The 12701-nt window shown below is 44.4% G+C and overlaps 1 protein-coding gene across 1 annotated transcript in view; it reads left to right on the plus strand.

The window, feature by feature from the left end:
- The window catches only part of LOC140898865 (antigen WC1.1), a 60762-nt gene that overhangs the window by 27210 nt on the left and 20851 nt on the right, over positions 1–12701 (plus strand). Inside the window, exons 3-4 of the mRNA XM_073313395.1 lie at positions 6392–6706; positions 6950–7264. Of these exons, the coding sequence (XP_073169496.1) occupies positions 6392–6706; positions 6950–7264 (630 nt within the window). The remainder of the gene's footprint in view (positions 1–6391; positions 6707–6949; positions 7265–12701) is intronic.

The raw sequence follows: 12701 nt of genomic DNA on the forward strand, positions 1-12701 counted from the left end.
TGAGATACGCTTTCAGTGTATCTTTGTAGGGTTTCCTCTGACTACCATGGGATCTCTGACCATGGGTGAGCAGAGAGTAGAGGGCTTGTTTTGGGAGGTGAGAGTCTGGCATCCGCACACAATGTCCAGCCCAGCAGAGTTGGTGAGTGAGGATCATTGCTTCAGTGCTGGTGACATTACCTTCAATGAGGATGCTGGTGTTAGTCCAGCGATCTTTCCACTTGATGCAAAGGATCTTCTGGAGGCATTGGTGGTGGTACCACTCCAGACTCTTGAGGTGCTTTCGATAAGTCACCCAGGTTTTGAATCTATAAAGGAGTGTAGGAATAACAATTGTCTTATAGACCTGTATCTTGGTGGCCTTCTGTAGGTTATGGTCTGTGAAAACGCACCAGAACAGTTTCCCAAAGGAAGCACTTGTGCAATGGATCCTGTGCTGGATCTCACTGTCAGTTTTTGAATTTTGAGAAAGTTGGCTACCGAGGTAATAGAGGTCTTCAACTCTCTCCAAAGTCTGTCCGTCGATGGTGACTTGTGGTTGGTCATTTGCAAGGCCTGAAGACAACTGATGGGGAACTTTAGTTTTCTTGATAGTGAGTAAGAGTCATAGGCTTCGGTAAGTGTGTGCAAAAAAATCCAATGTGGACTGAAGGTCATTCTCAGTGTGCGTGATGATGACACAGTCATCAGCGTACTGAAGATGAGCAATGGATGTCCTGAGGACTTTAGACTTTGAGCGGAAACATCAAAGATTAATAAGCCACCCATCCATTCTGTATTGAATGCCAACTCTAGTGGGGAGGCGGTCTTTAACAAGGACCAAAATGACTGCTAAATACATGGAGAACAGGGTTGTGGCAATAACACATCCTTGCTGAACCCCAGTTTTGATGCTGAAAGGATCCATCTCCAGGCCATTACAGAGAACGGTGGCAGTCATCTCATCATGAAGAAGCCTTCGGCCCTTAATAAATTTTGGAGGGCAGCCAAATCTGGCCAGCACCTTCCACAGCGCTTCGCAATTGACAGAGTTGAAGGCCTTTGTCAAATTGATTAAGGCCATGTACAGGTCCTGATTTTGCTCCCGAGACTTCAGTTCCCCGTATGTAAAATGGAGATAACAACACTTCCCTGCCTCCCGGGGTGTTGTAAAGAGAAATTCTTTAATGTTTGTTTCAGAATAACAGTCGTGTTAGTCTGTATTCGCAAAAAGAAAACGAGTACTTGTGGCACCTTAGAGACTAACCAATTTATTTGAGCATAAGCTTTCGTGAGCTACAGCTGCAGCTCACAAAAGCTTATGCTCAAATAAATTGGTTAGTCTCTAAGGTGCCACAAGTACTCGTTTTCTTTTTAATGTTTGTGAAGCACTCAGCTACTATAGAAATGAGTGCCATAGAAAAGCCCATGAGGAAATTAACAATTCTGTTTCAGGAGTTCAGTTTGGATGATGTGCAGTACATAAGGGCTGGGGCCACTCATTGAACAATGAGTATAAAAAGAACTATTGACCGTCCATCCATCCATTCAGTCAGCACCATGTGTCCTGTGCACTGATGAGGCGGGGTCCTGTGGAAAAAATAGCATTTGATCGTGTGATTAAAGACTGTATCACAATGCAAATACAAAAGGGACTAATTAAGGTTACAGAGGACAGCACGAGTCTGGCATTCTGAATGTTTGAGTGCTTGACTTCCTTTTAGATACATAGCTTTATAGATTTTTAAGGGCAGAAGGAAGCATTAGATCATATAGTCTGGCCTCCTGCGTAACAGGCTACAAAATTTAATCCAGTTACTCCTGAACTGAACCCAATAATTTTTGTTTGGCTAAAGTACATCTGCCAGAAAGGCATCCAGTCTATTAACCTCCTGAAGTATTTAGATGAAATCTTCTGCTTCCCTTTTTAGTTTGTTCCAATGGTTAATTGTCCTCACTATTGAAAATGTATGGCTTACTTCTAATATGAATTTATCTGGCTTTAACTTCCAGCCATTTGTTCTTGTTTTGCCTTTCTCCACTAGAATAAGGAGGGCTCTACATACCAGTGTTTTGTCCTTGCGCAAGTTCTTCTACACTAAAGTACTTATACAGTATAATCATGTCACCTCTTGGTCTTCTTTTTAAAAAACTAAACAGACGGAGCTCCTGGAATCTCTCACTGCAAGGCACATTTTCAAGCCCTCAAATAATCTTTGTGGCTCTTCTCTGCACCCTTTCCATTTTTTTTAAACATCCTTCTTAAAATGTGGACAACACACTGGATGCAGTATCAGTCTCACCATACTGTATACAGAGGTAAAATCATGTCCCTGGTGTGATGTTGCACTCCATATGCTTTATGGAAATATGTTTATGAATATGACATAACTGGAATATGCTTTATGTGAGGTACCCCTTGTATGGTGTCATTAGAAAGCTTTCAGAGTAGCAGCCATGTTAGTCTATATCCATAAAAAGAAAAGAAGTACTTGTCACACCTTAGAGACTAACAAATTTATTAGTACATGGCCAATGTACTAACCCAAGAACCTATCCTTGCAACAAAGCCCGTTGCCTACTGTGTCCACATATCTATTCAGGGGACACCATCACAGGGCCTAATTACATCAGCCACACTATCAGAGGCTCGTTCACCTGCGCATCTACCAATGTGATGTGTGCCATCATGTGCCAGCAATGCCCCTCTGCCCTGTACATTGGCCAAACTGCACAGTCTCTATGTAAAAGAATAAATGGACACAAATCAGACGTCAAGAATTATAACATTCAAAAACCAGTCAGAGAACACTTCAATCTCTTTGGTCACTCGATTAGAGACCTAAAAGTGGCAATTCTTCAACAAAAAAACTTCATAAACAGACTCCAATGAGAGACTGCTGAATTGGAATTAATTTGCAAACTGGATACAATTCACTTCGGCTTGAATAAAGACTGGGAGTGGATGTGTCATTACACAAAGTAAAACTATTTCCCCTTGTTTATATCCCCTCATACCGTTCTTGTAAAGTGGGAAATGGCCCACCTTGATTATTACTACAAAAGGTTTCCCTCCCCCTGCTCTCCTGCTGGTGATAGCTCACCTTTCCTGATCACTCTTGTTACAGTCTATATGGTAACACCCATTGTTTCATGTTCTCTGTGTATATAAAATCTCCCCACTATATTTTCCACTGTATGCATCCGATGAAGTGAGCTGTAGCTCACGAAAGCTTATGCTCTAATAAATTTGTTAGTCTCCATGGTGCCACAAGTACCCCTTTTCTTTTTATTAGAAAGCTTGTAATCTACTAAGTGTGTTCATCCTATTTGTTTGCATGTATTATTTCTATATCTGGAGTTAGGAGAATAAGATATAAACTTGTATCACTGATGTAAACATATTAAGTGGTGGCCATTAAGGGTGCTCCAGAAACAGTCAGTTGTAAATGGCCTTAGTTACTTGAAACCTTCCTCTGTAAGTGTGGGCCAGCCCATGGGGCATGGAGACTAGGGGTCTTACAGTGACATATGACCATGTCACCTGATAATGAAATCCATCTTAAATCTGGTACTTTTCCATTTAGAAGCAGGGGTGGGGATCCAAATAGGCAAAAGATTCCCGCCTTTTGCCAAAGCTATAAAAGGGGGTGAAGCAGGAAAAAGAAGGTGGCCAGTCATGAGAAAACCCCTGCTTACCACCTGAGATGTCTACTGGCTCTAACAAGGACTGTACTAGGGGAAAGGATTGGGCCCAGACTAGGAAGGAGTCTAGTCTGTGAAAGAAGCTTATTGGAACATCTTTGAGGGTGAGATATTACCTGTAATCAGTTTCTTAATGTATTAGGCTTAGACTTGTGTGTTTTGTTTTGTTTTGCTTTGTGACCTACTTTGTTCTGGCTGTTATTACTGCCCCAGACTGGGGACCCCAGAGCTTTGAGACTCCCAGGCCAGCTGGCTATTGGGACACCAGCTGGCCCATGGGAGAGCTCTGTATTGTTATGGTTTGGATGATGGAGTAGAGAATAAACTCATAAAATGTGTGAATGACACAAACCTGGGAGGGGTCACAAGCTCTTTGGTGAGAGTATTAGAATTCATAATGACCTTGATACATTGCAGAATTGGTTTCAAATCAGTAAATTAAAATTCAGTAAAGACAAGTACAAAGTACTAGACTTAGGAAGGAACAATCAAATGCAAAAAATCCAAAATGGGGAATAACTGCCTAGGCAGCAGTACTGCAGAAAATGTTCTGGGGTTATGTTGGATCACAGACTGAAATGGGTGATGCTGTTTTGAAAACAGGAAATGTCATTCTCGATTTTATTAACAGAATCATCATGTGTAAGACAGGTGAGATAATTGTCCTGCTGTACTCAGCACTAGTGAGGCCTCAGCTGGAGCAGTGTGTCCAGTTTGAGGCTCTCTTTCTACGATGGGTAGGTAGGACAAGAAATAATCCATTTAAATTGAAGCAAGGGAGAGTCAGGTCAGATATTAGGAAAAGCTTTCTCATGATAAGGATAGTTAAGTACTGGAACAAGGTACCAAGGGAGGTTGTGGAATCCCCGTTGTGACGTTGCACTCCATATGTTTTATGGAAATATGCTTATGAGTGTGAATATGATGTAACTGGAATATGCTTTATGCAAAAGGTCTCATGTAAGGTCTCATAACAAAAGTTATAACCTACTGAATATATTCCTCCTATTTGTATATATGTATCACTGTTGTATCTGAAGCTAGAAATATGAAGCATAACTCTGAGGTCCAATTGTAATTATGCAAAGCGTGGGCCATTAATGGTGGTTTAGAATCTTGATGGCTCCCATTGACTAGGACAATTGGTTGTAGATGGTTTATTTACCTGCAAGCCTTCCTACTTGTGGGCCAGCCTGTGGGTAATCAACAATGAGGTCTCACAGGACATCCATCTTAAATCTGGTATTTTTCCATTTAGAAGGAGGGGCAGGGACAAAAGATTCCCACCTTGTTCCAAAGCTATAAAAAGGGGTGGAGCAGGACAGACGGGGGTGCCAGTTATGAGAGAGCCCCTGTTTTCCACCTCAGATGTCTGGTGGAACTAATAAGGACTGTACCGAGGGCAGGATTGGGCCCAGACTAGAAAGGAGTCTAGTCTGGGAAAGAAGCTTATTGGAACATCTCTGAGGGTGAGATTTTACCTGTAATCAGTTTCTTAATGTATTAGGCTTAGACTTGCGCGTTTTTGATTTATTTTGCTGGATGACTTACTTTGTTCTGTCTGTTATTACTTGAAACCACTTAAATCCTACTTTTATTCTTAATAAAATCACTTTTGTTTATTCATAAACCCAGAGTAAGTGATTAATACCTGGGGGAGCAAGCAGCTGTGCATATCTCTCTATCAGTGTTATAGAAGGCGGACAATTTATGAGTTTACCCTGTATAGGCTTTATACAGAGTAAAAGGGATTTATTTGGATCCCATTGGGAACTGCGTGTCTGGGTGCTGGAGAAAGGTGACCTGCTGAGCAGTTTTTGGTTGAAGTCTGCAGCTTTTGGGGTGTGGACCAGATCTGGGTGTGTGTTGCAGCAGGCTAGCATGTCTGGCTCAACAAGGCAGCGTTCTGGAGTCCCAGTCTGGCAGGGAAAATGGGCTCAGAGGTAATTTCAGAATATGAGGTGACAGTCCCACGAGGGTCTCTGTGACCATACCCGTCACACACGTCATTGGTGACTTTGAAGAACAAGTTACACAAACATCTATCAGGGATGGAGTAGGTATGCTTAAACCTCTCTTGGTGTGGGGGGATGGACTAGATGACTTCGTGAGGTTCCTTCCAGTCCCACATTTCTATTTATTCAAAGATTTTATAAGCTATTCAGGCCTGCTGGTTTTTAAATAAGTTTATCCCTACTAGGTACTGTTTAACATCCTCCCTAGTTACCAACAGACTGCAGAGTGGTTCACCCTCTTCACATAGTATGAATACACATCCTGCTTTTATCCAAAACCAGAAATGTTTATTGAACACTTCTGCCTTATTTGCATCATTATAAACTATTTTACCATTTCCATTTGTAATGGGCTACACCTTTGTTAGGGTTTGTTTGTTTTGTTTGTCTTTACTCCTAATATAATGAAAACAATGGTCATTATTGTTCCTAGCCCTGCCAACTGTGGAGCATTCCCTGTTAGCTGTAGCTTCCCTTATCAATTTTCTACATCTCAGAACTTCCAATGTATATCGATTGCTATCGAACTCCCTTCTCTCCATTTGTTGTTCATTGTTTTTTTAAAAAATGTCTAATTGCTGCCTGCACTGTCCCACTGCACCAGGATGGGTTTTTGGCCAAAGTTCTAAGGCAGTGGAACAACGAATTCCCTAAGGCTCCTTTGTAATTTTCATCCTTCATTGGCTTTCTAGGACACATTGAGCTCCAGCTGGTTGGAGAGGACAGTGCCTGCTCAGGACGTGTGGAAGTAAGACATGGAGACACTTGGGCTACAATCTGTGATGCACACTTTGATCTCAAAGCTGCCAGTGTTATCTGTAATGGACTAGAGTGTGGAACAGCTCTATCTATCCCAGGAGGAGCTCATTTCCGAGAAGGACATGGACCAATCTGGACTGAGGAATTCCAGTGTGTAGGGAATGAGTCACACCTCGTGTACTGTCCCAGGATATCACACGGGAGTCAGACGTGCTCACATGCAAATGATGCAAGTGTCATATGCTCACGTAAGAATTTGGCACAATGTCTCTAAAATCCCAGTGATGTGTATTCGAGAGTCAGGTGCAGCAAAAATATGATCTCACTCTGTAGGGAGCTGGGATAACAAAGCTGCTATCAGCTTCCAGTAAAACCTAAACAACTCAATATAATGGGAATGGGTTCAATCCCCCCAACTTTCCTTTTCTTTATTATTTAATATAAAATATCTTAAATGCTCCCTCTCTAAACCCCTTCTCCCTTCTCCCCTGGGCTCACAGGGTTCCGGCTGGTGAACGGCAGCACAGCCTGCTCAGGGAGGGTGGAGATCCAGGTTCTTGGTGCCTGGGGAACCCTCTGTGACTCACGCTGGGATTTATCAGACGCCAACGTTCTCTGTCGTCAGCTGGACTGCGGATTCGCTGTATCAGCCCCAGGAGAAGGGTATTTTGGGAAGGGAACTGGCTCTGTCTGGACAGACACATTTCACTGCAAAGGGACTGAAACCCATTTGGGCCATTGCCCTGTTACTGCCCTGGGGGCCTCTCAGTGCTCACACGACAATGATGCCAGTGTGATTTGCTCAGGTAAGTGCAAGAGAGATGCTGGATTAAGGACACCTGCCCCTCAGTGTGTGATGCTGCCCCAGAGTAGGGGAACCTCAGGACACAGCAAGGGGAGGGGGAGCTAGATCCTAAAGCACAGAAAATAACAGTAAATGTATTAAAGATAACATTTAAGTCAATAATATCATCACAAAAGAACAATTGTGACTGGGGAAAGCCTTGGATTCTCCAGTAAAAACATCAGCAACTCTGTCCTGACGCGGGGCAGCGGAGCAGGGACAGCACTTTGTCCTTTGGGTTACATCAATGTCACCGATTCACTGTCCCCAGCCTTCTCCAATAGTAATTAGAGGGGAAGCTGGTAGTGACTCCCAATATAGAGCTTGCTTCACACTTTCTATGATAAAATATTCTCAGCACCTTCTTGAGAAGCTCTTGCACCTTCCTTGATGGCTGGAGCCTTTGCAATTTGGGAAGGGGTCAGTGCTGGGGCCAGGGAGGTGCCTTCTCCTCCTGCAGTGAGATTCCTTCCAGGTTTGGCTGAATTATAAACTGCTCAAAATCAGCATTTCCTTTCTCTCACGTGAGTTCCTGGGGGTATTTCTGGTAGCACAGAACAGAGAAAGTAGTGCTTTCACTCACTGAGTTTTTTTTTTACTTTTTTCACACCTTTCCAATTGAAAAAACTCCAAAGATTTTTTTCCCCTGCTTTCTTACTTTCTTACACATTTTTACCTTTTTCTAACTTTTTAAAGTGGAAGAAAAGATGAGCAGGGGATTGGACTAGAGGACCTCCTGAGGTCTCTTCAAATCCTATTACTCTGATTGTGTGAAAAAATAGAAAGGGGGAGGAAGTGGCAAACCTGTACATCCAAAAACTGGAATGGAAAATTGAATGTTTCATTTTCCAGAAGTTGAAATGAATCAATATATTAGTGAGAGTCTAAACAAAAATTTTCATTCCATTTCCACATCCCAGTATCTCAGATCTGTTTAAAAATTGAAATACTGCATTCAAAATACTTCACAGGAAAAATTTTGGGTTGTTGATCTGCTCTAATATTTAGCTTTTATAAAAATAAATAAATAAAAAAATAAACAGCATTATTTAGTTCATTTAGTCAAAGCCAAAGGCACAAGAATTAGAAAATACCAGAATTAAAGTTATCTATATCATGTTAATTCAGTCCCTCACCCTCCCTTCTGCATATACATTATGATACAGTCTAATCGCATGAACGTATCCTATTAATCTCACCTACCCCCAGCTCCTGCCTCCTTCAGTGCACAGGGAAGATGGTGCTCAGGGGATGGAGGAGCTGTAGAATATTTCTTTTTATCCTCCTCATTCAAGCTGTGACCCAGGGCCTTATTCACTCTACAGACCGTACAAACGCTGCACTGAATACAGAATTATTCATTTCTTCATTGGCTTTTCTATTGTGCTCGTTACAGTAGTGTGAGAATGCACCACAAACATTAATGAATTTGTCTTCATAACACCCCAGGAGATAGCAGACTCTTATGAGGTCCATTTCAAAAGTGACTTAGGCACTTAGAAGCCCAAGAATAACATTTTCAAAAGGCCTAAGTGACTTGGAGACTTAAATCCTATTTTCTCTAGTAACATAGGAGCCCAAGAACCATACAGACTTCTCCCTCTTGCTACCTAAGTCACTTCTGAAAATGGCACTTAAGCTCCTACATCATTTAGCTGCTTTTGAAAATTGTACTTACAACGATTAAAGCCAAAATTCCCAACTTGCTACTTATTTGGGGTGATTGGGCAGCAACCTGAGACCCTCCAGGCCTGATTCTCGAGAGTACTCACCATTTCTGCAGCGCTTTATGTGTTCAAAGTACGCTCCAGACATTAATAAAGCCTCACCAAACTCCAGGGAAGTAGGGGGGTAAGTATTATTATTATCTCCTGTGACAGGTTGGATCACGGAAACCCCTTGGGGGCTGCCACGTGATGTGCCAAGACTACTTCTGCCCTGCTTTCCCTGCCAGCTTAGGACTCCAGCACCATGTCTAGCTGAGCCAGACATGCCAGTCTCCTCCAGCACAGACCCAGGGTCTGAAGCACGTGCCCCAAAGCTGCAGACTTAACTGAAAGCAATTTTAGAAGTGTTCTTGTCTTTAACACTCAGATGCCCAACCCCCAATGGGGTCCAAACCCCAAATAAATCCGTTTTACCCTCAATAAAGCTTATTGTCTGCCCTCTATAACACTCAGCGAGAGAGATGCACAGCTGTTCTCCCCCCCCCCCCCCCCCGGTATTAATACATACTCTGGGTTAATTAATTAGTAAAAAGTGATTTTATTAAATACAGAAAGTAGGATTTAAGTGGTTCTAAGTAATAACAGACAGAACAAAGTGAATTACCAAGTAAAATAAAATAAAACATGCAAAGCTAAGCCTAATACAGATAAAATCTCACCTTCAGAGATGTTTCAATAAGTTTCTTTCACAGACTGGATGCCTACCTAGCATAGGTACAATCCTTTCCCTGGTACAGCCCTTGTTCCAGCTCAGGTGATAGTGAGGGGATTTCTCATGATGGCTGCCCAGTTTGTTCTCTTCCACCCACTTATATATCTTTTGCATAAGGCGGGAATCCTTTGTTCCTCTCTGGGTTCCCACCCCTCCTTTTCAATGGAAAAGCACCAGGTTAAAGATGGATTCGAGTTCAGGTGCCAAGATCACACGTCACTGTAAGACTTCATTACCTGCTTGCCAGTATACAGGAAGATTTAGAAGTAAAACAGAGCCATCTACAGTCGATTCTCCTGGTTAATGGGAGCCATTAAGATTCCAAACCACCATGAATGGCCCACACTGTGCATAACTACAATAGGACCTCAGAATTATATTTCAAATTTCTAGTTTCAGATACACGAGTGATACATTTATACAAATAGGATGACCACACTCAGTAGATTATAAACTTTGCAATTATACCTTACAAAAGACCTTTTGCACAAAGCATATTTCAGTTACATTATATTCACACTCATCAGCATACTTTCACAAAATCCTATAGAGTGCAATGTCACAGCTCCATTTTACAGACGGTGAAATGGAGAGAGAAAAGCCAAGTGACTTGCCCAAGGCCACCCAGTGAGTCATCAGCGGAGACAGGATAAAATTCAGTGTTTTGACTCGCAGCCCTGTGCTCATTCCACCCGACCATGCTGCCTGACTGCAGAAGAACGGAGCAGCCACATCTTGTCTTGACCCGAGCAGCAGTTGTGAATACTCAGTACTTCTGCAAATCAGACCCCATAAAAACTGGCTTCAGAGACCTGCTCAGCATCACCTGTGAAATCTGCAGCAGAGGCAGGAACAGAACTGAGCTGTACTGAATGACGGTCACAGCTCTTAACAAGAGCATCCTAGTTCTTCCTGCGCTCCCCTGCTCGTTCTCCACAGGCCTTCCAGTTTCTAAAGTGAATGAGGCAGGGATCATACAAGCAACAGCCTGATGCTGCACAACCCCAATTTATCCATCCTGGGCACTGAAAGTGGCCATGGCCCTGCAAGAAAATAATTGACTAGAAAATTAATTTTAATGGCCAGCCAAGCTGGTTCTCTTGTGGCTAAATGGAGACCGTCTTATGGGTGTATAGATCCATAGAGTTTTAAGACCCAAAAAGGCCATTGTGATCATCTGCTTCTCCCCTCACCACAGGGACCCTTCCTGCTTAGTGAAGTTTCAGCTCCCCTCTCTGCCCCATCTTCAGATCCATGTACAGAGTCTCCACAGGGCTTCTTGCCTGGCTGGAACTGGGGTCCTTCGATAGATAGAAAGCTACTGCAGAAGCCCTGGATTTCAACCTTCTTCCTAATAATGGACACGTAGCTTCCAGGACTGCCCCCCACAGATCCCAGATCCCACTGGTGCCATTACACACCATGACTAAGCCTATGTGGCCCTGCCCAGAACTCTCAACAGACGTCTACTCTCCTCTTTACAACTGATACCTTTGTACCCTGGAGGCAAAAAACCTCGCAGTTCTCATGCTTCTCACAGAGGCTGCTACGGACATTCCTAACTGAATTGCCTGCAGCCCTGCCCTGCCTCTCCTAACTAGCTACCCAGCCCAGACCCTGGTTCTCATAGGGAACTCCTCAGCACATGAAGATGCTGATTTTTTCCTACAGTTGCTGGAAGGAGAATCCCTTCTAAGGAAGAACACCTGGTGCCTTCTATACGAGCTCCATCTGCCGTGATCGGAAAGCCCCAGATCTACTCTCTGCCCTCACACTACACTAGTGGCATACCTAGGACAGGAAACTTGGGTGGGCCCCACCTTTCGGGGGTGGGCAGTGACTGGAGGAGCAGAGGTTGGGGTGCAGGAGGAATCCGGTGCCCTGGGAAGGGGACAGGAGGGAGGGGGGCTCTCCTCCCTCCACCCCTTCCAGCCAGCCCTTACCACTCAGCAGGCACCAAAATCTGAGGCTGCCCAGGGCACACAGGTAACCAGATAGGAAATGTGAAAAACTGGACAAGTGGTGGGAGGTAATAGGCGCCTATATAAGAAAAAGACCCAAATATCAGGACTGTCCCTATAAAATCGGGACATCTGGTCACCTAGGCGTGCCTTTTGGGCAAAGTGGGGTCCCACTAGGGCTCAAGCTCTGCTCACCCTTCCCGACCCTGGCTCAGTGTCCGTCAGCCCAGCCACGTCCCTTTCCTGCCGGTGCCGGGAGCTGCTGCCCCGGTCTCTGGCCCCTGCACTAGCCCCACCCAGACCTGCCCTCACAGGGCACACCCCCTGCAGGGCTAGTGCTGGGGTCAGAGACCAGGGAAGCAGCGCATGGCGCGGGCAGGAGAAAGATGCAGCCAGACTGATGGACACCGAGCTGGGGGTGGGAGTCCCAGCCTGTGGATTCGGGGGGCTCCGGCCCTGATTTGGGTGGGCCTGGATGATCACTGGGTGGGCCACAGCCCACGCATGGCTACACCCCTGCACTACACTAGCTGCATGCAGGCAGTCTCCTGGTCCAGTCTTAGGGTGAACTCCTGGCTCCGCTGAAGTCAATGGAGGTTTTACCATTGCCGTCAGTGGGGCCAGGATTTCACTCTTAGCCTTGAAATGTTATTTGGCTACCAAGATCCTTGAGCTGGTTGGACCCAGTGCGCACACACTGCACCCGTCAGATTGCCATACTAGTACATACTGTACCCGACACAGCCAGTGGGTGTGCCCTGCACTGACTCTGCTGTTGTCTTTTAACATTGTCAGTCTCTCCTGGCTGCACCTGGGTCTGAACTCGGGGAGTAATTCCTAACTTACCACGCTGATGTCGGACTCTCGGATTCTGAGACACACGCAAAGACTGAGATTCACATCCCAAGGGAGTCACAATATTCACCAACAGAGAACGTCCCCTTCCCCGCCCCACACACAACCTGCTTCTTGTCCTATGAAATGATCAGCTGGAATCTC

Source organism: Lepidochelys kempii, chromosome 1 (assembly GCF_965140285.1).
Source record: "Lepidochelys kempii isolate rLepKem1 chromosome 1, rLepKem1.hap1, whole genome shotgun sequence".
Taxonomy (NCBI): Eukaryota; Metazoa; Chordata; order Testudines; family Cheloniidae; genus Lepidochelys; species Lepidochelys kempii.